Below are 24,177 nucleotides of genomic sequence, written 5' to 3'. Positions count from 1 at the left end.
ACTGAAGTAAATGTATAGACACGCCAGTGGACATTTATTAATAGTCTACCGCATTGTGGATCTTAGTTTGTATAAATAATCTTTTGTTCCCGGTTAATACTTCAATATAAAGTTTTGGCTCTGTAAACTGATAGTCTCTTTCTGTGCTCTGCAGTGAGACATGAAGCTGCGTATGTAGGACTCTGCTGAGCTCTATAGGTCATGCACCTGGGCGGAGACCACAGCGCTGCAAATTGCTGCTCTGGGAATATACAACTTTGTTATTGTTGGATATGTGGTATCATGTTAGCTCATGAAACATCACCACATGTTCTCAGCTGTCTGCCATGATCCCTGTAATATCAGACACTTAATGCTCTGTATGGTGAGCTGCATCTTTAACAGCCCGTGTCTTTGAGATGAAGCATTATTTTGTTGGGGACATTTTAAAGGTACAGAGAATGTGAGAATGGGACGATTAAGTCCCAATTGTCCGTCTTATAACCATTTCAAGTTGTTTAACAAAAAAATTCAGCAGCGCGTGTGTGTGTGTGTGTGTGTGTGTGTGTGTGTGTGTGTGTGTGTGTGTGTGTGTGTGTGTGTGTGTGTGTGTGTGTGTGTGTGTGTGTGTGTGTGTGTGTGTGTGCACGCGCATTATGTTTAAATTGCATGGCTGGTTTATGGCCCCATCTCATAGGCCCTGTGTGTGTGTGTGTCACATTGGGGTGTTGCCTTGACGACTCATGGCCCTGTCACTACAGTTCCTCCCATTATCTCTGACAAATATATAGCAGGAAAAGAAAGTGTCAGCACCTTCCTTCGGCGACCACTTAAGATACACACACGGGTACACAGACAGACACACACTCACTGGAGGCCTGACAAAATGATCCCGCTGCTACTGGCATGGACACTGCTGACAGTGTCGTTTTGGACTCAGGGTAAGACCATTACGTTTTCTTTGATGCTTTGTAAACCTTCAGCGTTCTCGACATCATAACTCGGCCGGGGGCCTGTAGCGAGGGATGTGTCGTCAACTGTTGTTTGTCTGAAATTTAACTTGGATTATGTTTGTGTTCATTAAATACAATATCAGCCGTAGTTTGTGCCAAAAAGTTCAAATGTGTTTTTTAAATAGACCGAGCACAACACAGTGTCATTTAGTTGGTTTGTTCATTTTGTCATCCTACAGTTGTACTAATACACATTACTGATACTGTTATGTCACCAGATCAATTGATGGGATATGTACAATCAGCCCTTTACTTGTGATGATAAATTATAAGGGTAAAAATGTCCAACGTGTTTGTGCTCTGCGGTAGGTCTTCATCATTGTGTTTTATATTTGCATGTTTTTTTTATATTGTAGCTCTATCGAGGCATCCAAATGAATTGTATTTGTACTTTCTAATGCAACTCATTGGATATAGATTAAAATCAGTTTGTCGCATTCTTGAATGTCATGCAGTTTGTGCAATTTGTACATTTTAGTACAAACGACAAGATCTTTCAACAAACCAAAGTACCAGTGAGTTTTACCTTTCACACAGACTTTTCTTTGAAATGCCGTTTACCTTTAGTTATTTCATAACACGAACGATTGCGACAGGTATGTGCCCGTTTACCTGACGTGAGAACACACAACATAGGCATCAGAGATGATTCTAAAACTAGATCAAAAAAACTCCTCCAATGAAGACATCCCTGAAATACACATCATTGCTAAATCAGTCTGTCTTAGAAATGTGCAGAGTTTGCACTTTAGAGGCCGAGAGGAGATTTCTTCATAGTTCGGCTATATCACTTTTAAACACAACGGCGGTTTCCAACATACTTTGGCATGTCATCAAACAGAGTTAAAGTACTCCGATAGACTTGGTTATAAGAAGTTAAAAAGACAATAAACAAATAAAAAGCAAGAAACTTGCAGCACTTTTGATGATAGTTGTATCTCCATAGTCCCAGTTGCAGTTTTAATCTCTTCCGCTTTGCTTGAAGTATGATTATTTGTGTATTTTACATTACAATTACTCTTAATTTTGTTAGAGCGACCACGCATGATTTCTGTGGGCTTTTCTTCAAACCTTTCTAAACACCAAGTGACGGACAAGTTGACTTCAGACATTAAAACAAGACTCAGTGACCCATTTTGAGAAAGTTTGGCTATAACTTGTTTCAGAGCCCCAATAATATATATGACCCTGATCTAATGTACTAGACTGTAGATGTTGTTCAATTTGCTACAAGTTTGTTTTGTAGATCTCAAACTTCCCTTTATTTCCACTCCTAGGTTCAAGCCAGATCCTGATACAAGAAACCGTCAAAGATCGTTATCCTGTGATCTCCAGTAATGAGACTATTGACTGTGAATGTAGTAACTTCTCCTGTGACCATGTCTACTGGTTCCTCACTATTCCCCACAAAGGCACGGTAACATTTCTTGCCAAGTCCAACACCCTGAACCGTGTCATCTATAAGTCTGCGAATAAGACACGGTTTAAATTCAGCAAGAGGGGTGCTGCATCTTTTGTGCTTCGCATCATCGGTGTGACAGAAGCGGACGCAGGGATTTATTCTTGTGTCCTAAAGGACAGGAGCAACACAGAGATATGGAGGCCTGGGACTCGTCTTCGACCGGGAGGTTTGTATGCTCAAATCTCAAGTGCTGGCTGGCATTTAAATCTGCTATATAATGCCATTTCATTCAATACAAACGATGTACAAAGAAGATTGTGACTTCAAATAAGTATATCCTACAACAAGCCATGCAACTGCAGTGCACCCAGTTTGAGTTCGTCCACAGAACTTTGCCGCTTGTCCCCGTCTCTTCTTGTGTTTCCTACAGTGTAATGCTACATTCTTTATTAGTCTTTCAACATATTTATTGATATTAATTTTACACATCAAAACAATACAATCTAAATTTGACTATTATCTCACTGGACTCAAACTTTATCATTATCTCCAGAGATTCTCGTTCTGACCAAAGTCTTTGCTTTCGAGCTTCCTGTAGTTTGTCTTGCTCACCTGGGTGTGCCGGATCAATACAAGCACATAGAGTTAGTGGACTCTCCAGACAACATCAGGAGCATTCAACACAGTGACCGCTGTTGTTGCTTTTTTTTTTGAGAGATGTGTACAGGTGAAGAGGTATGCATGAGAAATATTCTAGTTTCAATGTTACTTTGAATTGTGGCTCAGGACTCATTTTTGACCGGCCGGTGCTTCCAATCTACAAGTGACAATTTAACGAGTAAATTAATAGGAAAAAGATTCGAAGTCATGTACGAAAACAAAATGTGTTTGATCTACAAAAGAGAAAAACTGGCAGAAGAACTGTCCGCTGGCTTAATGGACTACTGGAGAGTCACATGCAGACTAACAGCACACATCATGTATCTACAGACTAAATCTATCAATAAGATTCTGGTCAGAACTATTTCTTACCGTCTTTAACAATTTAATATTAAGGACAGGTTGAAAAAACAAAATTTATGTTCTTGCTTCACTGCTATTTGTCACTTGTCTTCATGGTTCTTTGGTTCTTATCTGACAGTGACCCCTCCAACACCACCTCCCAAGACCAAACCTACAGCACCGGTCAAGTCAGTCTGTCGCTGCTCTCGGAACAATCGGGGTACGTTATTGAGAGTTTCCATCAAAGAATAATAGCGTATGCTGTTTGTTGTTTTTTTTTGCTGCAGTGTGTAATTTGTCTGATATTCTGCTGGGTACAAATTTGTTTCAGCACTTTGCTCTATGAATATGTATATTGTTACAGGTGTAAATCTTCTGCCCTGTACCAGATTGAAATGATGTAAATGCAATAGAATAAACAACGTGAAAACAGACTGCTATAAGACGCAATGCTCTAATGATTTGTTTTTACATATATCATATATATTTTTAGATGTATTTCTATTTATATCACATAATTATGATGAAAGAAGCTGTAATGAAATCCTGTTCTGTATATATGTTTTGCTCCAGATGGCTGCGGCTACATGGTCCTGTGGCCCTTGGTTGGACTTCTTGCAGCCTTGGCGCTCACTCTCGTCTGCACACTGTACTACTTCAGCCGTGAGCAGTGTTCCCGTTAGATGTGCAAAATAATGTGAAGTGGAGTGGGGAAAAAGTATCGTGTTTGCAGAGATTTATGCCCAGCGATGCAGCAGATTATCCTCACAAGCAGTTTAAAAGTTTGGGTTTAAAAATAAAAGGTTTTATTGTTTCTCTGATGTCTTTTCTTTTGCTCACAGGGCTACCCAAAAAATGTCGCCACCACTTTGTGAAGTAAGTCCATTACTACAGATAGTGAATATCACTGTTGTTCGTGTGTGTTTTATGTACAATAAGAAGTAAACCTTGATTTTGATCCAGTTGTAATTTTGCTTCTGCAACCGTATGTTCTAACTTTAATGTATATCTTTGTTTTTCTTCTTCAAGGAAGAGGCAGATGACCTGAAGCGCTGCATCTGCAGCTTACATCAGACTTCAAGTATGTACCTGATGCATGAAATATGATGTATGATTATTAAAAGTTAATTGAAGTTTATAAAACTTGCCTGTGTGATTGCAGTGGCTGAAGTGCTTCAGTTGAGCCGTCCGTCCAGCGGAGCGTGAAGGACGTGACTCACCCTGAAGATCAACTCTGCTAACAAGATGTCATGTTTTTTTTGCGTGACATGTGCCCTCAGCCAGAGGAGATTTTTATATTTTCAGCAGCAGCAGCCATGTAACATATTGTGAGATATTGACCGATTTTGTAGTGTCTTTTCTAAGACAGAGCGCCGCTGAGTTCAGCTGAAATATTTTTAATTTGTCCCTGTATGCAGATTTTTATCATCATTTATCAAGGTGCTTTTTCAATTCAGCATTCACTGGGTGTGCAACTTATTTAGATTTTTAATAAGTCATTACAAAACATGTTTTTTTAAGCCATCTTGTGATACAAATGTGTTCGTTGACCCTGAATTCACAGAACAGCTAGATTGAAATACAGTCTTTGCTCATTTTCTGCATTTTTTTTGTCTTTCCTGTGTGTTTTTGTCTTTCACAGATTGTAGTTTACACATCTATCGGGGTGAAAAGAAGCACCTTCACGTTGGTTTTTCTGTGAGACTAATTCTATCAATAAAATGTTGTATTTCCAAACATTTACAGTGATTACAGATAACGTATTAGTTCTTCTACATAAAGATGAGTGTCAAAAGACAGGCTTACCTAAAGATTACTAATAGTCAGAGTCACTTTTGCAGTAGCAGGAATAATACAGGTATAACTGAGGCCAAGCTCTCTATGTTTCCAATGACAGTCATGACTTGTGTATTGAAGATTTCTAAGATGTGCCATATTTCAACACTTTTGCTGTGTTGTAAAGATTTCTCTGCATGTGTAGGTAGAGGAGAAAGAAAGGTTTGGAAGTGGGTGTTGTACTTCCATTGTCAATATCGTGTTTGGCGGAAGTTGAGTAGGTGAGTGACGGGGTTTGGTTTCTTACTTGACTTTTGATGTGTAAACTTGCATCACATCCAGTTTCTGTCGAACTGCCTTCAGTATTTGTCAAAAAGCGTCGCTATTCCAATCTTAAATTTCAGGTTACGAAGTCATTTTATAGCAAAGTGTGTCTCTTGCCGTCTCACTCTCTCTGTCTCTCTCAAACGCACACGCACGCACACACACAAACACACAAACAAACAACACACACTCACACCTGTTTGATCGAAGAGTGCAAAGACGCGATGGAGTTATCGGTTGTTCGGGTCTCAGGGAGTGTGCGCGGCTCTTTCCTGTGTGCAGGAGACAGAGGAGACAGAGCCTTGTTCACTGAGATGCTATCGCTTCGCTCAGCTTTGAGCTCTTCATCTCGTCTCCGAAACAAAAAGACCGCAAAAATACCACAGACCGAACCACAAGCACTGACAGACACACGAAGACAGAGCGCGCGTACAGTTTTTAACATATGACATAGTTTAAAAAAATATATATATATATATATAAAATGAAATGAACATCTAAAGACTCTTGTTTCAGTCTTGGGTTTTATTGGATATAATACAGCAGAGTACAAGTCAATGACCAAATGCTTTTAAACACAGCGCACATGATTATTAACTTATACATGCATATGTGTGTGTGTTTGTGTTTGGAGCAAGGGAGGATATGTATTATTAATACTATAATATTAATTTGTAAATCATAAATTACTATCATAGTAATTTATAGGAGCAATAAGGGAACACATTTGGTGAATTCCTGCTGTAGAGTGGAGAAGTTAATTTCACAAAACAAAACCAACTCCACATAATCAGTCAAAGCAAACTAGACCAAAATTACATGCAGCTGCCAGTTTAATAAGAACAGCTACATCCATTGACCCAAATGGTTGAAATGCCTCTCAGTATAAAATAATTCAACCCAAGACAGGCAATAATACATAACATAACCTTTATGCATGTAGAATTTATTACAGGTCAGCTGTAGTGGACTGCTAAGCTACATGTACCTGATAAATTGGTAAACAGCATGTACAGTATGATTTTATCCTTGTAGATGTTTGAAGAAATCATAGATTCGCCTTCATCGGTTCCAGGAAATGAACAAATGCAGATGGCAGCAGTAAATTCACCATCAGTCACAGAGAATTGATTTCTGATGCTGATTTCTGTTAAAAAAAAAAAAAAAAAGGATATTTAAAACACTTTACTCTGTCATTTTGAAATACAAGTATATGACAAACAATACCTTATAACACTGATATTATTATAGTCAAACTACATTAGCTTTTAGAATTTTAAGCTAAAAAGGTCTGTATGTTTTTATTAGTGTTGTTCGTATGTTTAAAAGTTTTAAATGTAATAAATACACCATACATTCATTATATTTCGTCTTAGTGTTAGCTGTAATATATTGAACATGAATATGAAGTTCAGATGAATACAATCAGAAATATAAAAAACAATATGGTACAAGGTGAACTGAATGCTAATACATAGCATTGTAAGCCTTTTTTTAAATTTCTGTTATATATTACGTACACCTTATAAAAAAAGAAGTGTCTTAATGAAGTGTAATGAAATAGTGTCTAACATGATGAACTGATAGGTGTATTTTATATAATAATAATAATCTGTTTATATTTAAATTGTGAGACATTGAAAAACACAAATTTCTCCTGTGCTTTTCCTCCAAGAGATATTACTGTATATACATGTTGATGAGTTAAAATAAAATATATTAAAGATACACAGCAGGCTGAATGTCAATGATCAGTTCTGTAAAATGCAGCAGTTTTCTAACAAGCATAATATTGATGCAGCCATAAATGATAGAGATGTCTGATATCAAATATGTGAACAAATGAAGCAACAATGTGGAACACTCAGGTGTTTGTTGTGAAATCTATAGACAGTATACTGCATGGTGCAACAGGTCACGTTCAGTTACAGGTCACATATTCATGAATGTCACATTTGTCACATTATGTAGGTTAATATGTTTTGTAGGAAATTTCTGCCTCAATTTTAGCCTACTCTGAACTGGATTTGACAAAATATTCTTTGAAATGACAAAGCCTCAACATTCAAATAATGTGACTTCTTTTAGGATATCAATATCTGCAGCAACAATAGTTCCATATTTTGTAATAGGAATGCATACATAGCAACTGGTAGTTTTCAACATGTGCAGCGTACTATTTTTAAGAGTCTGTTGACCGTAACAGTCCAAATAACATTCGAGCACTTTGTGTTTTTTTGTAATAAAAAAAAGGGTAAATGTTAAGGAGTCAAAAGTCATATAAACATAAAATTCCTAAGTACATTTATTTGTAAAAACGAGTTCAGCTTTCTTAGCAAATGCCAAAAATTTTAATTAAAATTATTTTCCAAAAGCTCCATATAAAACCTGAACAGGAAGTCGTAGTCACTTCAAAAATGACGAGCTAACATATAGCCTATGTGTGGCTCTCCGTTTCTACTTACTCCTCTTGGCTGCTCTTGGTTTCCATATCAAGACTTCATATCTCACAATGCTTAAAGCTGCCAGAACAGCAGCAGATCAGAGACTGGAGGTCCACACTGGTGGTGAACAAGCAGATGGTACTGGTGTTGCTGCCATTTTCAGATTATAAGGATGTGTCTTTTAATGTCAGGCTATGCAGTGTTTCTATGCAGTCTTCTTTTTCTCACTGGCTTCCCCTGGTCACCCCCCACATAGGCGCACACACACACACACACACACACACACACACACACACACACACACACACACACACACACACACACACACACACACACACATATATACAAGTTTCAGGTTGGAGACCCTCTGTGTGACTAAGAAAGGGAAGCCCATGCAGGTGTGTTTGGAAGTGATTCAACCCTGAAACAGAGATGTGGAAAGGTGACGTGGGCTAACTGAGTGCATTTTGGGTTTTGACTGGGTCTTCCCTCTGATACAAAGCGTCAATAGAATCCCCTGCTTACTGAAAATGACACAGACTGAAACCGACCTGCTTTCCATCCAGGTTTCATTTGAAATAAATGTCAAAGTAATTTATGAAAAAATTGAATTACAATAGTAATGAGCATCTCCAAGAGGGCAAATAAAATGCAGCAGGTTAACGGGACACAAAGTCGTGTATTTCTTTGTTATCCCTGTTTGCTTCTGTCTGTCTCCTCCTCCCACCTGTGGAACTGATAAATCGCCCACAAAAGAGCAAAATGTCAGCACTTGTTGCCCACCAAATCAGCACATTTGTTTTCCATCACTGAACAGGAAATAGGACGGGCGTCGGGTTGCGCCATAGCTGCTGCTGCTGTTGATCTCAGTCGATCTGAGGGGAGTTTCACTTCCCTGCTGTTAGACCAGCTTTCACATGAAGTGACAGGAGGAAACATGATGGTTAATTTTTTCTGTGTCCTTTGTTGTTCATGGAAAATACTGTTTTACGACACGATTTTTTAGTTTTAGTTAGTTTTACTTATTACACTCAACAAAAAATATGAATGCAATGAGTTAAAGTAAAGAATATTTGACTTATACACACAAAGGTTTAATTTTCTCAAATCTTGGTTACTAATTTGTTGAAATCTGTGTTAGCGAGCACTTTCACCTTTGCCAAAATAATCCGTCCACCTGACAGTTGTGACACATCAAGATGCTGACTAAACAGCATGATCGTTGCACAGGTGTGTGCATTAAACTGGTCACAATAAAAGGCCACTCTAAAATATGCAGCTTTATCATGCAGCACAATGCCATAGATGTTACAAGTTTCAAGCGAGTGATCATTTGAATGGATTATCTTGACAAAGGTGAAGTGCTCACTAACACAGATTTTAACAAACTTTAAGAGAAATAAACTTTTTGTGAGCATAGAACAAGTCTTACATCTTTTACTTCAACTCATGGGAGAAAAAACACAAGTGCTTAGTCTATATTTTTGTTGAGTGTTGAATTCAGCTTGACAGATTGTGCATACAGCTAGGAATGTGAAACTTCAATCAGGTTGTAATTCTTAAATACTCTGGCATTTTAATGCTGTTTGAAAAGACTTGTCAAAATGCAGCAGCAGAGTTTAAGCTATCCTGAATTTTAGTCACAAGTAGGTCAAGCTGCCAAAATATCCCTTTGTTCCCATAATAATAACATGTTTTGTGAGACTTTACATGCCCTGTTTACATGCCATGGCTTTCACCCTCAAGTTAATAAAATTACTTTCTATGAGCTTCAATAGCCATGATAACTATCACATGTCATACAGTGACTTATCTCACTATAAACAGCAGAACACTGAAAACATTTGAGATGTTAAACTGCTGCTGTTTTGCGTGTGGGTCCAAACATACAGCATGTGTTCAAGCACACTTTAACCACTGATGCCACAGCAGGTGTTTTACATTCCTTTTTTGTTTAATCTTAAAGTGTTTTTTTCAGCCTAAAACACCTGCGGTGACATCATTGATTGGGGTATGGCTAATAATGCAGCAGAGCTGAAACAGTTCAGTGACTCATTATTCTCAGATTCACTGTTTAACAAAGACATGACTCTAAATCCTGCTTTTACTGCCATCTCGTGGTTTAAATTATCATCTTGCACCAGCATGAAAACGCATTGTTACATTAGATATTAGGTTTAGTTTGCAGAGTAATACAACATATTATCTTTTTAAGTTTTTGACCTCTATTGTTATGGCGATGCTAAACTTTGAAGGTTACTTCAGTGATGCCTGTCAGATGGTTAAAATATCTACCCAAAACAGAGAAATGTCCCAGAATATAAATTACACAAATTGAAAAATGAATTCAGGTTTATAATGAAAGGCATTACCAACATGTGCTAAGACGGAAAAATACATTCATAGTGATCATGTGGGTGTTATGTACAGATAAGTGGTTGAAAAGTAAAGAAAACCCAGAATTAGCAGGACAGACGAGGACAAAAGAGAAGAAAGCTGTGTGTGTGTGTTACGGGTCAGGCTATACACAGGCCATTTCCTGATGTCCTCCCCCACCCTACCTTTTGTCTTCTGAACCAGGAAACCAAACCACGCACAACAGCAGGGAGGGAGGGGAACATCACAGCAGTGTAGATGTCTGTCTGCAGACAGAACATGAGATGCGTTTCCTCTTTCACATAGAAATGTATTGATATTGATTGTATTGACGTTTTATACTCATTTACAGCTATTATGTTTGTGTTGTGTCTTGTGACTGTCTTCTTTTTTTTTTAATGTTAACGAGTACTTTCAGGGCAGTTTGTTTATATGTCAGAACCAGGTCAGATTAGAATTACCATCTTTTTGTTGAAAAAAAAAAAGGCTGCAGAAACCCACCTGTACTCTTCTTTTTAACTCTGATTAAAACCATTGTGTTTCCTCTCACAAGAAGTAATTTTCCCAGGGAGATGAGTAAAAATATATTTTCGGAATTATGGGGGATATGAGCAACCACAAACGTGAGGAAGGTCAAAGTCAACCACAGCCGTTGCATTGGGATTCTTGATGGAGGTCACTTCAGCAGGGTAGATTTCCCCACATGCTGTCTTGAAACTCACCATTTGATTTGTGCAGTAATGTTGTGCAGTTGCTGAAGTGGGCCGCCACGCTGCACGAGCTTAATGTGCACATTTAAACTTTTATACGACTTCCTTTTTGTGTACCAATAGCGCGTAGATCAAACCAGAGAGCAGAGGAGTGGAGTGCAAATCGGGTGGGCTCCACTTCAAACCATCGTGCAGACCACGACTCGTTGCAGCAGGAGGCCTCTGCAGCGCTGCGCTGCAACGATCCAATTTGACAGAGCAGAGAAGAAGGTTACAGCTGGGGCGTGGTTTTATATCTCACTAAATCATCTCCTGACAGGCTCCAATAAACGCCACAGAGACGTTTTTAGAAGCTATTGTCGTCTGCAGGATTAAAATGGGCCAAAAATGGATTCAGATTCTGGTGATTATGGCGTTTTATCAAAGTAAGTTCAACCTAAGTAATGGATAAGTGTTATTTGATTGTTGTTGTTTTATTTGTATTATTTGGCTCTTGATGTACCTGAAAACAGAGAATTACGGCTCTTGTTTAATCCCATTTTTTAGGAATCACTGCTGGACCTGTAACAACAGTACGGAAAGGGGCCCAGGTTGAGATCACGTGTGAGGCGAAGCCTAGAGGCAACATGGTCATTTGGTTTCGAGCGCTGGACACATCCACAATGGAGTTCATTGCATCTTTCAGCACCAACGGCATAAAAAAGTCATCAAACTCCAACTTTCTTAACATCTTCGATGATTCAAAGATGACTCGAAATATTCTGACGCTGAAGTCCTTCGATGCTAGTACCGACAGCGGCGTTTACATCTGCGCGTCTCTTTACAAAGGCAACGAGCTGCAATTTGGAAATGTCACGCGCTTGCGGGGAGGTGAGTTTCATATCATAATCTTGGTCAAATCATCTCATGATATACTTTTTACTTCTCATTTTTTTCGTTCCTCCTTTACTAGAAAAAACGAAAGTTCCAACAGAAGCACCACGGATACACACCACCAAAGAGAACCTGTCTGTAACGCCTGCGCCCTGTAACTGTAAGGACCAGAGGAACCGAGGTAAATGTTTGTGTAGCCCACTGACTTCTTTTGATCGTATTCTTAATTGTGATGCTGTGAAGACAAACAGGTGGTTAATAAGTTCATGTTCAGCAGAAGCAGCCCCTCTTCCCCTGTTCTGTACTCCCATCATACTGGGCCCTCTGGCCGGCGGCTGTGGCCTTCTTCTCCTGATCCTCCTCTTCACCATTTTATACTGCAATCGTAAGTCCACTTAATATAGTTAACCTAAAAGAAGAGCCTTCATGTACATCTATTATTATATTTCATTTAAAATGTTGTCATTTAAACCTGGAAATTATTTTACATTAAAAAAAATGTTCCCCTTAAATTTGAATTAAACAAATACACGGTCATTTGTACATTTTAAATAACACTTTTGATGTGCTGTAGAAATGAGAACCAGGAGATGCCCACACCATCACAAAAGAAAGTAAGTTATTATTTGTATTATTTATTTACATCCAATATTGTTTCTCCATTTGGGGCTAAAGCCACGATTTTGGAAATATTGAGTTCATAGTTCAAGTCCCCCAAACAACAGGAACCACACCCAGACACCAAAAGAAAAGAGTTTACATTTTTGTAATCTTTTTTTTTTTCTTTATTTTTGTCCTGTGATTTATTTAAAATGTTCAAGCTGATTTTAAACAATGGTGTTTCATGAAAACTGCTGAAACTTTTTTTTCCCTTTGTACCAATTAAGATTTTCTCTGTTACTATTTGTAGGAAATTATTAGAATTAGTTTTTTATATTGTCAACCATGAAGGCCTAAATACTGTTTCAAAGACTTTTAAATGTTGACAGAATACACTAGAAATTGTTTTTTTTTGTTGTTTTTTTTACAATATTTTAAATATTTTCATGGATTTTAAACGGAAATTTAAACATACTGAGTGAACTAGAATCACTAAAATCAGCCCTCTTTTATTGTTTTTTTTTTACCCCTTACCATTGTACAGCCCAGTTTTTTTTTAAACTCCATTGTGAAATAAGCTGTTAATTATTATTCTTATATATTTTTATTTCATATAGGCCACAGATGCAGGATCCTGAAAAACTAAAGATGACCAGCAGACACGTTTAATCTAAATGCTGCAATTGAACAGACATTTCTTTAAACTGCACCTATTTTTCAGGTTTTGTGTTCTTCCTGCATAAATAATTTCTTGCTTAGTACGAGTCTTTGTTGCAAACTCAAAACGTTTACACTGTGATAGAAAGTATAAAACGGTGTTTATAGTTTAAGTGTGCAGCGCTTCAAATGCTCTGAAAGCTTTTATTGTCAACATCAGGATTTAACTGCATTGAGGTTCGATGGCTGATTACACTGCAGTCAAGTCCAGATTGAACTCTTTAGCTAAAATCATTAATGCGTCATTAATGCTGAAAAAGATCCTGATAATATTAGAATTCAGAAATGTGGTTTATGTTCATTTTCCAACTGAAACAAATAATTCTTTTTTTGGTTTTCTTTAGATTTTGTTTTCAATGACCATGTTTAATTTTAAAAGCTAACTTCCTTTTTTCAGCCTAGTCTCTTCACATTTTATTTTGAACCGACCTTACCTCATCTTACCGTACCCGACATGCCCTCAAAAATAAAATAAAAAAACAGTTAAGAAAACGATCATCACTGAAAATAATATTTTAAGTTGGAGTCTCTTTAAATGTTGAACATTATTGTTGAAAATCACTTTTTTTACAAACTTAATTTGAATTTTATGAATTCACAAATTTCAAAGGGTGAAAAGTAATAATGAACAATAAACTTCTTTTTTTTTTTTATCGATGTGTATGTTATAATTGTGGTAACCTGGAAAAACTGTAAAAACAAAATAAAGTATGATAGGACTCAGAAAATCAATAATTCTGGCTGCAATGAACTGAATGTGTCTTTATTAGTTCATTTCATTTCATTTTTTTTCCACACATCAAACCCACTCATTTGCATCCCCAACACTCATTCAGGGTCTCAGCCCAAAAGTACGATATTTGAGCGAAAATACATTTGTTTTGTTTTAAGCCCCCCGTTGAGACAAAAGGAAGTGGGCTGCTACAGCTGTGTGCAGAGTGAAAACCACACGTCAGGAGTAGAGAAGAATGCTTTCAGAGGAGACTGTTCTCGCTCAGTTTCATACAAATTTCCCCTGCACCTTCAGAAAGACAGTGTTTGTTATTCTTCCTGCAATAGTTATAATTTCCCCACACATTAAGGATGTTCATGGTAACTTTTAGCTCCTTTTTGGCAGAAATCATTGAACCAGACAACATGGCTCCAGTTTTTAATTAGTATTCCCACATATAAAGTATCTCTCATATCTTGACTCACACCCACACAAAACCTTTGACATGAAGAAATATCTTGGGAAATTTATATTGACGTTTCACTTTAAAGGTGAAAGTGATAGCCCTTTGTAAATTGTACAGTGTTGCCTTGCATAGAGCGGAAATCTTTTTTTTTTTTTTTTTTTACAGTATACAGACAATGACGGTTCACAAAGCTTGTAACCACCTCGGTTCACTAAGTGCACTTCTGGACGCTGTAATTGTTTTTTTCTACAAGGCCAAATACATACAAAAGACCCTTCTCTTGACAGATATTCAAAATCAAAAGCTCTCTGATAATGAATTAAGCAGAACACCTCCTGGAAATCCTCCACATATAATACAATAATGTAAACTATGTATTGTCCAAAATATAAGCAAACTAAGCTGTACACTAGTGTCTTAACAGCATCTGACCACATAGCGATAGAAAACTTGGCTTTTCTGTGTACATCAAGATTGCACAAACATCCCGATACTATACACCACCTCCGTACTGTTCCCATGCTAGCTGACAGTCACCACTGCTCTCCATCACAGCACCACCAGGCTTAGATAAGCAGTGTGTTGTGATTGAGTGCATCAGTGGAAAAATACAAATTGTCAGATCAGATGTACATGCATGGCTCACTTCTTTCTTTCTTTGTCTGTTCACTCATTCTTTACACCCAGCTCATGTTAAAAAAAAAAAAAAAATCATTTTCTCCAAAGACAGAAAACAAAAGCTCTTCATCTTTGATTGTGACACCAAGCAAGAAAGGCAGTGCACGCAGATGTGTGAACTGTATGTGTGTGAGAGCTGTATGTGGGAACCGAATGTGTGTATGTGAGCTGTATGCCTGTACTATATGTGTGTGTATGTGTGTGTGTACCGTGTGTGAGTGTCTGTTGAGCAAGTGCTTTGTGTATGTCTAGGTTTGTCTTTCATCCAGTATACATTCTTGATGATGTAGAAAAATAAAGAATCACTATCCAGAGCAAAGAGCAGCTCCCTCACTGATGCCTCCCTGTGGTCCGGAGGACAAATTACACAGACAACCTGTAACATTAAAACATCCAACAGTCAGTGGAAAGACTGGGCGCCTATCCTCAGCACACTGCATATTTTATTGGCTAAAGTTGTGCAGAAAAATGAGAACAAACCTTACCGAGTGACCTAGCTCTTGCCTCCCTTCTTTGTAGATGCTGGCACAACATCTGAGCTTAGCTGGGCTGATAGCTGGTCAGTGGCAGATGGCTCCTCGGCATGGTGTCTCTGAAGGTTTAAAAAATATGTTTCAAGACACATACAAAAGAAAAGAAGAAACACTGCCTTTGCATGCATGAAGCGGAGTTAGAAGAGTGCATCATGCTGCTTTGTGAAGGCACCAGGAGCACCGAAAAAACAAAAACAATAACCGTTTTTGTTTTTGCTGCACAGATTCGATAACTAATACAGCGCATGTCCAACTTAATCCAGGTCTTCATGCAGCAGGCGATGTGCTTACTTTAGATTTGGATTTTGACTTGCTCTTGCCCTGTAACAAAGTTGACACCTTGGTTAGGCAGTGAGCACTGATGCAGTCGCTGCTTGTCAACAAGGGGGCGCCATTTGTAACTCGTAGCTAAAAGTGTGCAGTAATCAGAGTTAAGAACTGCTGCAGATTTATACCAATAAACGCCAAGCTGGGAGAGAAGAGTAACTGTTCGTCTTCTCTTGTTCCAACTCATCATCAGTAAATTCATCTGATGGAGGACTCTTACATCCTGATCTCATGCAGAGCTTCTTTTTACCTTTGGCTTGTCTGTTTTAGATTTGAACTCCGGGGCATCTGGGAGCAGGTTGCCCGCCAGGGAGTCCAGGACACCACCGGCCATGGGCTAGGAAAGAATAACAAATAAAGAAATGATTAACTTATCAGACACAATCAGCTCTTATGAATATAAAAAAATAAAAATAAAAAAAAAGCATTTGTTTGAATGAATCTCTAGGAAGAGTAGTGCTAAGATGTAGGAATTAATTATTTTGTAACTATGGTTCATATTCTAATTAGTTTCACAGTGAGGTGAGATGCACAATACACGTCTCACCTTAATAGAATTTAGCCAATACTAGTTAGAAATCTGTACTTTTCCTTTTATGCCACGTCAAAATGGTTGTTTGGAAGAAGTAGATGAGATAGTGAAGTTTGTTTGTATTTTATTTCCTCAGTTACCTTCAGGGGCTCGGAGTCCAGCACGGGAGCTTCCAGCTTTGTTGCGTCTGCAGATGATGTGACCGGTGCAGCAGGTTTGGGAGCAGCTGAGAAGTCGCCGGACAGCAGGTCCAAGGCCGTCTTGTCATCCATAGTCTTGTGCAGGGCAGAGAAGAGAAAACATCAGGTTGTGTCTCTTAACATTATTTTTTTTTCATTTGTATCATTTTATTATCATTGTCATCATCATCATCATCACCATCATCCTACCTTCTTGGGTGTTGCAGGTGCTTTTGTCTTTGCTTCTGCCATTTTCTGGAAAATATAATTGATGAATATTATGCACAGGAAAGCCACAATTAACTACGCACTATAAATAAATATAACAATTTACATCGCAATGAACTGTCAATTAAACTTCCTTAGGCATTAAATTATGTTTAAAGATTTACAGTAACCATTGGATTCATTTTACCATGACATGACAAGTACCAACAGAAAAATAAAACAGTTAGTGTTCTTACATTACTGATTAGTTATTACTGATGCATTAAAATATAAATAATATAAGCTACAATATTTTGAAGCCAGTTTTAGGTACAAATTCTAACCACATCTCTATTAGTGTAACCTGTAATACTGTGTTGCATATTATGAGGTGATTATATATTTTGTATGCACTTTTTGAAACCTCCTGCTCCCCCATTATCAACCCACACAGGTGTGTTTGATTTGTTTCCCGATTAGTCTTCCTCTGAGGTCACTGAGGGTGTGTACAAACTGTTTCTCTCCCATCTTCCGCATCTTTGTTTTACCTTTTAGGGCGGGACAACCTGGCCAGTTAAATTTATTAGTACATTGGCTTTTGGTGATATCATGTAATTCCCAGTATAAATCCACCAGACTACAGAGGGAAGTTAAAGCATGTTGTTTTCCTGTTCAGAGAATTTAATTTCCAGTGTGATTATTTCCCTCTGAAATGTAAAGATATACTTTAACTTTCTGATTTACTTTTGCCATCTGTTTTCAGCAGCTGTGACTTTACCTTGAAGTCTTCCTCAGTGGGCCGATACTCTGGTGGCAGCGTGTCATCTCTCTCTCCCATCTTAATCAGCTTCTCCTCAACGATCTTTTTCTCCTGCAACAACCAAACAAACAACCACAAAAATTATAGCAGCCAAAAAACATGCAGACTTTGTTTTCTTAGTGCACTGAAAATGCAAATATTTTTAAAATTAAATCTTGCATTTGAAGCTTGCCGGCTACCTTGACAATGTCTTTGGTAGGAACTGGGGCAGGCTGAGGTGCAGGGGTGATGTCCTTCAAGGTGTCTGACAGAGCATCGAGGGCGTTGTCTGCTCCTGCTTCCAGCTGAGTGCATAAATACACCAGAGAAAAAGATTCAGATGGAACTGCAGAATCATAGAAGGTCTAGTTAGTTAAAAAGGCTGGAGTTTGCTTGTGTCTTTACCTGCAGGGCAGCGTCTGTGGGAACACAAGGTGCAGATTTCACTGCCGGAGCAGCACACGAGGGAATAAATTCTCCTGCCAAGGCATCCAGAGCAAAATCTGAAGAGGACTGAAGGAGAGACAGAATGAAATGTACTGCATAAAGAGTCTGTGACTCTCAACGTTAAAATAGTTTTATTACTTCCACAGATGTGTACCTGTGCAGGAGGAGCTGAGGGGGCGATTACAGGAGCCTGAACAGCAGGAGCTGCTGAGGAGGTAAAGAAGTCTCCAGACAAAATATCCAGAGCCTCACCCGTACCCAAGGTGGGCTGTGAAGAGGAAAGGAGAGAAAATAATCAGAAACTCTGATTACTAAATTTCAATTTTTCCAAGATGAGCTCTTTGCCCTCATTAATGAAAATCTGTTAGAAAATGTTTGTCATAAAAATGTATTGCTTGAGTTTAATTACAGAACAAATAAAAAACCTGCACCTTGATCATTAAACGTGTGCCCTAATAATAAAAAGCAGCTTATATTGGTTTCAGCCCACATGACCCACAGGAGTGTTGCTTAAACTAGCAAAAACCATTTGGTTAGGGTTTAACAATTTTTTTTTAAAATATATATATATATATTTTTATTTTTTTTAAAGACAATGGTTTGTCTTAAAATCATAACTTGAACCATGTTGTACATTAAAGTTACAACTTCCTTGAAAGGGACACCGTTAGATGTCACCAAACTTTAAAACGTCACTGTGGTTCTTAATAAGCTGCTTTCACAATGCATCTATTAAGTCTTTTTCTGGAGAAGGCGAGTCTTGTTTCTTTTAAGTGAACTTGTCCCGGTCTCACCTCGGGTTTTGGAGCAGGTATCTTTTTGAGCTCTTCCTTTTTAAACCTGTGATCTGCAGGAAGTGAGTCCTCCCTCTCTCCTACACGCACACCCTTCTCCTTCTTGTGTTTGTCCTCCTGGAAAGAAAAGAAAAGTAAAAAAATAATTCAGTTTGCCCCCCTAAACGCATAAAAACACATAGAATGATGCAGGTCACAGAAGCACATCATCGTTTTTTGGATTAGAAACATAATGTTACCTAACATATGTCACATGTACATAATAAAACAACAATATATGTGTTTTTGCCCCATACCGAGACGATGTCCTCAGGTCTGAGTTTCGGCGATTGAGGTTTTGGTACATCCGCTGGTAACGTGTCGCTAAGAGCACTGAGAGCATCCAGAGAAATAGAACCACCCTGAGGAGAGGCAGGACAGGAAGTTTGTAGGCCAGTTTTTCAAAATACATAGGAAAGATATACAAAGCAAGTTACACAGTTGTAAATTGTAATTGTCAAAGATCACAAATTCATGGTAAAAATTTAACATTTCAGAAAGATTGCACCCTCTGTTACCTTGTCAGTCTTGGCTTTTGTGTGTGGTGGTTTTACAGGGATGACATCAACTGAACTGGATTGTTCTAGAGGACACACCATTACCTGCAGAAGCACAGAGACATACTGTGAGACATGCCGACTGAAAAAAAGACATGATTGTAAAAAGATGCAAGAGCAGGAAGAACAAAAACAACATTATTGCTATTTATTCTATTAACTCAGTAAGGACACCAATTCTGTAGAGGGACAAAATGTGCCAGCACACCAACAGTTTTACCTCTGGTTGCTTCATGGCACGAGGAGGTACCGGTGCCTGAACTCGTGAAGCTTTAGTTGGAGCCACAAACTCTCCAGAGAGGACATCCAGGGCTGACAAGTCCTCCACTTTGGTCTGGAAAAGAGACAAAGTGTTTTTAGTGCGAGCACAGTGTTTACACCTCTGTCCTCAGAGAGACAACTCCCTGTAAAGCCACAATGTGTGCACATTATGTGCAGGAACTTCTAACCGGTTCACAGTATACCTGTGCAGTAGGAGCTGAGGGGGGGACAACAGGAGCTTGGACAGCAGGCGTTGCTGAGGAGGTAAAGAAGTCTCCAGATAAAATGTCCAGAGCCTCACCTGTACCCAAGGTGGGCTGGAGGAAGAGACAGAAAGAAGGATCAGTCAATATCTTGCAGTTGTTGATTTATTCATGTCACAATTGTACATCAATGTTCATGCTCAAAATCCAAAAGTGTAACTTTAGGACCCTGAAAGTGAACTCGTCTCACCTCCGGTTTTGGAGTAGGTAGTTTTTTGAGCACCTCTTTGTTAAACCTGTAATCTGGAGGAAGTGTGTCCTCCCTCTCACCGACACGCACACCCTTCTCCATTTTTAATTTTCCCTCCTATAAAAAGGGAGCGAAGATAACATGAGGCATTGTTTTGTGAACTCTCAAGTGAACTCTGTGTCAGGGAGCAGCTTTGCTCGTACCGAGACGATGTCCTCAGGTCTGAGTTTGGGGGATTCAGGTTTTGGTTCGTCTGCTGCCAACGTATCGCCAAGAGCACTGAGAGCATCCAGAGACATAAAGTCACCCTGAGGAGAAAACAGAAGAATATATGAAATGTCTCTCCCAGATAAGGAAAACAAGATGCGGAGAGAAAGAAATGAAGGGGGGAAAAAACAACTATAAAGGTTATCGCACCTGTTCAGCCTTTGGCTTGGCGTGAGCGATGTCAGCAGGAGGAGCAGGACACACCGCCACAGGAGGAACTGCAGAGGACTCCACTTTCTACACCAGACAACACACAAGACATTAGAGTAACAACCTGAGTGGAAAGTGACACTGTAGAAAGTAATATTACTCAAAGCATACATTACCCTATGTCTGTAATTTATCATCTTACTATTCTTTAAAAATAATTTACCATACAACCTTTTTTTTATTACCGCAGTATATGTAAAGCAATCATTGTATAATAGCTTAATTTTTATGGGCAATTGATGGCTCAAATTAGAATGCTACCTGCATGGGTGCAACACAAAACTACCTGTATGCGTTTGTGAATATTCTCATTTATACTGGAAGAAGCTGAGATGGTCCCTAACTGTCACACTGTCCACAAGAAGTAAAGGTTCAGCATGTCATCATGAGCTAAAAATAACTGCTACGCAACATCAGTACTTTTACTGCACTGACCAACAAAATCTAGTAAACACGAATGGAAAGCATCCGGAAGCTCTGTGTAGATCTGCACTGTCGAGGAAACGCTATTGTTTAAGCCTGACATACTACGAGACCCTACTGATTCCCTGAATGTGGGTAAAGGTCCCATAAAGGACACCCCCCCCCCCCAACCATGGGAACTAACTATCCATGATAAGTGTTGATTGTGGCCACACTGGAGACAGCATGTCTGACACTCTGACTGACAATATTCAGCCAAGGACACATTGTTATCCTGATCGAAACCAATGTGTTCCTCATAGTTGAGCCCTTGTGAGAGTACAGGCAGAGAGGTTTCTCAACCGGGCATCGCCACACGTTGTGTCCTCTCTCCTCAATCGAGCTGCGGCCAATAAACATCACTGCGTTGACACCCAGAACCGTCTCCACTGCCTTCTTCACCTCATCTCCACGATTTCCATCACATGCACCATTAAAAGTGATGCTGCTTCTGCTGTACTTGTTCAAACTGTACAGATGACAGTTACCTGGGTTACTTATAGAAAAAGTCTCATTTCTTATGAGCCACGATCTGAAGTTCTTAAGACCACCTTAAGGACCACCCCTCCTCCTTTCCTTCAAACAGATTCATAGACATTTATCCTTGATGAAGTCATGCCACCCCTGAAGAGAATGAGTCACCCTAACTGGGGAGAGCGTATAATGTCCGTGTGTTTACATCTGACTGTAAAAATAGAGGTGGTGTGAGCATGTTTCTGGCAAACTGTAGATCAATTAGACAACAGGTCCGTGGGAAAATGTCAAACAAGTGTTGCTACAAATAAATCAAATCTTATTCATTTCTGCTGAGAACGTATTATCTGTAAAATGTACTTATGTTTCTTCACAAGCCTTGAAAACTGTAAATGGAGATTCAACCAGCCAGGAGACATCCAAGTTAAAACTGGTGTGACTTTGCTGTACTGTACCTTGGCAGTAGAAGCAGAGAGTCCAGCCTCCAGAGAGAAATCATTAGAAACCGTGACCACCTTGGCTTTTTTATCAACAGGAGGAGGCGGAGCTTTCTGCAACAACCAAGAGACGTTATTAAACAGGATACATACTATGACTGTGCACATATTATTTTTCTTTTCTGCTGTTACCAATGACAGAGCCACAGATCTGTACCTGTGCAGGAGCAGCTGAAGAGGTAAAGAAGTCTCCAGATAAAATGTCCAGAGCCTCACCTGTACCCAAGGTGGGCTGCAGGAGGAGACAGAAAGAAGGATCAGTCAATATCTTGCAGTTATTGATTTACTCATTTTACAATTGTACGTCAATGTTCATGCTCAACATCTGGAAGTGTAACTTTAGGACCCTGAAAGTGAACTTGTCCCGGTCTCACCTCGGGTTTTGGAGCAGGTAGTTTTTTGAGCTCCTCTTTGTTAAACCTGTAATCTGGAGGAAGTGTGTCCTCCCTCTCACCAACACGCACGCCCTTCTCCTTCTTGTGTTTGTCCTCCTATACAGCAGGAAAAGGGGCAAAAATAAGACATTGTTTGGTGGAAAAGAGGCCAACAGGATGTTTTCTACAAAACAATCATTTTCAAATTTGTCTTGAACAAAACTGACACTACATTTAGTCTCTTAAATCCTGACTGTACTTTCCACTACAGAAGCGATTTAGATCAAGAAAGATGAGACAGTGTGACTGTTTGTGGCCCCATACCGAGACAAAGTCCTCAGGTCTGAGTTTGGGAGATTCAGGTTTCGGTAAATCTGCTGGCAACGTGTCGACAAGAGCACTGAGAGCATCCAGAGACATAGAACCACCCTGAGGAGAGAGCATGATGATCACCTAATCTGACTAAAATTGTTTAACTACATGGAAGGACAAAATTAAGTTTGTTCTCTTAACTCACCGCATCAGTCTTGGGCTTGGTGTCTACTTTGGTATCCACTCCAGCCTTCAGAGAGAAATCAACAGTGGTTTGATCCAACTTAGCTTTTTTATCAGCAGGAGGAGCAGGACATACTGCCACAGGAGGAGCTGCTTTCTACAACAGCCATCAGAGACAACATTCAGCATTATTACATCATAATCCAAACATAATGATGATATAACAATGTAAAATGTTTAATTTAGTGTAATTTCTAAGCATTTAAATGTTTCACTTAGCCGAAGAAAACATTATCTGAAAACACCCAATTGAAACAGGTTGTATTTCTGTGACTTTTACAGACTAGTCGAGACACCCTTGCAAGAAATTACCATGGAGGGAGCAGAGGGAAGTCCAGCCTCCAAGGAGAAATCGCACGACATTTTCTCCATCTTGGCTTTTTTGTCAGCAGGAGGAGCAGGACACACAGCCACAGGAGGAACAACTGCAGGAGGTTCAACTGTCTGCGGCAGAGATGATATCAAAGCACACAATGTTCAGCTTCTGCATACAGATGCTGCTTTAATGTGACTGCAGAGATTTTAACATTTTTCTTTACCTTTACAGGAGGTGGTGCAAAGTTTGCACGTCCAGCAGATGAGGCACTGACATGACCCTTGTTTTATATATTTCATTGAGACAAAAACAAGATTTACATTTACTTTTAAGTATAAAAAAAAAGCAGCTTCCGTTTCATACAGGAATTATAGCATTCAGGTGAATACTGACTACAACTGACAGGACAAACTGAATTTTCAGAGCTTAAACAGGGTAATGTGACGGTGAAGGAGGGACTAGTGCTACATGCTTGCAGACTCTGACCTCTTGCTTCTTGGGTCCAGGTGGAACAGTGGACGTCATGAAACCAGATGAAAGGGAGTCCAAAGCCTCGTCTGTGCTCAGCGGTTTCTGAGATGAAAAACAAGAGTGCGCATCACCACAGGGTAGCGACACAAAATCTAGATCTTAGAACAGATTTTTTTTTTTTAACTGAACAATTTAGGAAGCGTGACTCCAAATTATTCCCTATGGCTCTCACACGGTCCTCCACCAGAGGGCATGGCTGATCAAATGAAAGGCAAACAAAAGGGCAAAATAATGCAAAGCAGACTGCATGTACCAGCAGTGAAGGAAAAGTACAGACACACCCTTCACATT

General features: G+C 39.1%; 3 protein-coding genes across 31 annotated transcripts in view; 2 read left to right on the top strand and 1 right to left on the bottom strand.

The window, feature by feature from the left end:
- The first annotated feature begins 794 nt into the window (after positions 1 to 794).
- On the top strand, positions 795 to 5,124 carry cd8b (cd8 beta). The gene is made up of 7 exons (XM_069715448.1): positions 795 to 920; positions 2,270 to 2,620; positions 3,536 to 3,616; positions 3,970 to 4,059; positions 4,239 to 4,272; positions 4,426 to 4,477; positions 4,559 to 5,124. Exons 1-6 carry the CDS (start codon positions 866 to 868, stop codon positions 4,442 to 4,444), a joined length of 630 nt encoding a protein of 209 aa, XP_069571549.1. The 5' UTR covers positions 795 to 865; the 3' UTR covers positions 4,445 to 4,477; positions 4,559 to 5,124.
- Positions 5,125 to 10,910: 5,786 nt separating this feature from the next.
- cd8a (CD8a molecule) lies at positions 10,911 to 13,869 on the top strand. 2 transcript variants are annotated; one of them, XM_069712454.1, is made up of 7 exons: positions 10,911 to 11,005; positions 11,150 to 11,451; positions 11,573 to 11,896; positions 11,979 to 12,080; positions 12,177 to 12,284; positions 12,474 to 12,513; positions 13,117 to 13,869. In XM_069712454.1, the coding sequence occupies exons 2-7, from the start codon at positions 11,403 to 11,405 to the stop codon at positions 13,166 to 13,168; spliced, it is 675 nt and encodes a 224-aa protein (XP_069568555.1). In that variant the 5' UTR covers positions 10,911 to 11,005; positions 11,150 to 11,402; the 3' UTR covers positions 13,169 to 13,869. The 2 variants fall into 2 exon arrangements, with proteins under 2 accessions (XP_069568555.1, XP_069568545.1); XM_069712444.1 differs by having other exon boundaries at positions 12,174 to 12,284.
- An 89-nt stretch (positions 13,870 to 13,958) lies between these two features.
- Positions 13,959 to 24,177, bottom strand: part of cast (calpastatin) — a 33,456-nt gene continuing 23,237 nt past the window's right edge. For 25 of the 28 annotated variants that reach the window (XM_069712282.1, XM_069712358.1, XM_069712299.1 and 22 more), the window contains 26 exons: positions 23,842 to 23,928; positions 23,579 to 23,635; positions 23,352 to 23,483; positions 23,002 to 23,136; positions 22,809 to 22,913; positions 22,485 to 22,601; positions 22,268 to 22,342; positions 22,069 to 22,164; positions 20,618 to 20,704; positions 20,404 to 20,508; positions 20,201 to 20,317; positions 19,951 to 20,064; positions 19,707 to 19,820; positions 19,448 to 19,531; positions 19,187 to 19,291; positions 18,891 to 19,007; positions 18,251 to 18,364; positions 18,055 to 18,162; positions 17,850 to 17,954; positions 17,629 to 17,721; positions 16,854 to 16,898; positions 16,605 to 16,739; positions 16,183 to 16,269; positions 15,897 to 15,926; positions 15,558 to 15,664; positions 13,959 to 15,448 (listed from right to left, as the gene is read on the bottom strand). In XM_069712282.1, the coding sequence (XP_069568383.1) occupies positions 15,566 to 15,664; positions 15,897 to 15,926; positions 16,183 to 16,269; positions 16,605 to 16,739; positions 16,854 to 16,898; positions 17,629 to 17,721; positions 17,850 to 17,954; positions 18,055 to 18,162; positions 18,251 to 18,364; positions 18,891 to 19,007; positions 19,187 to 19,291; positions 19,448 to 19,531; positions 19,707 to 19,820; positions 19,951 to 20,064; positions 20,201 to 20,317; positions 20,404 to 20,508; positions 20,618 to 20,704; positions 22,069 to 22,164; positions 22,268 to 22,342; positions 22,485 to 22,601; positions 22,809 to 22,913; positions 23,002 to 23,136; positions 23,352 to 23,483; positions 23,579 to 23,635; positions 23,842 to 23,928 (2,463 nt within the window). In that variant the 3' untranslated portion in view covers positions 13,959 to 15,448; positions 15,558 to 15,565. Of the gene's footprint in view, positions 15,449 to 15,552; positions 15,665 to 15,896; positions 15,927 to 16,182; positions 16,270 to 16,604; positions 16,740 to 16,853; positions 16,899 to 17,628; positions 17,722 to 17,849; positions 17,955 to 18,054; positions 18,163 to 18,250; positions 18,365 to 18,890; positions 19,008 to 19,186; positions 19,292 to 19,447; positions 19,532 to 19,706; positions 19,821 to 19,950; positions 20,065 to 20,200; positions 20,318 to 20,403; positions 20,509 to 20,617; positions 20,705 to 22,068; positions 22,165 to 22,267; positions 22,343 to 22,484; positions 22,602 to 22,808; positions 22,914 to 23,001; positions 23,137 to 23,351; positions 23,484 to 23,578; positions 23,636 to 23,841; positions 23,929 to 24,177 lie in introns of all 28 variants that reach the window. The other 3 variants (XM_069712207.1, XM_069712274.1, XM_069712225.1) reach the window with 3 other exon arrangements.

Source organism: Brachyistius frenatus, unplaced genomic scaffold (genome assembly GCF_029030835.1).
Source record: "Brachyistius frenatus isolate BFR_SWC_R1_liver_20210118 unplaced genomic scaffold, ASM2903083v1 Contig_4, whole genome shotgun sequence".
In the NCBI taxonomy this organism is placed as follows: domain Eukaryota; kingdom Metazoa; phylum Chordata; class Actinopteri; family Embiotocidae; genus Brachyistius; species Brachyistius frenatus.
This window is presented reverse-complemented; position numbering and strand designations above follow the sequence as displayed.

Bases quoted from the DNA above. Each gene is read 5' to 3' on its own strand.
- cd8a (XM_069712444.1), top strand. From the start codon at position 11,403: ATGGGCCAAAAATGGATTCAGATTCTGGTGATTATGGCGTTTTATCAA. The intron at 11,897-11,978 runs GTGAGTTTCATA...CTCCTTTACTAG, and splicing joins TGTCACGCGCTTGCGGGGAG to AAAAAACGAAAGTTCCAACA. The intron at 12,081-12,173 runs GTAAATGTTTGT...GTTCATGTTCAG, and splicing joins TAAGGACCAGAGGAACCGAG to CAGAAGCAGCCCCTCTTCCC.
- cd8b (XM_069715448.1), top strand. From the start codon at position 866: ATGATCCCGCTGCTACTGGCATGGACACTGCTGACAGTGTCGTTTTGG. The intron at 2,621-3,535 runs GTTTGTATGCTC...CTTATCTGACAG, and splicing joins GACTCGTCTTCGACCGGGAG to TGACCCCTCCAACACCACCT. The intron at 4,060-4,238 runs GTGAGCAGTGTT...TTTTGCTCACAG, and splicing joins CACACTGTACTACTTCAGCC to GGCTACCCAAAAAATGTCGC.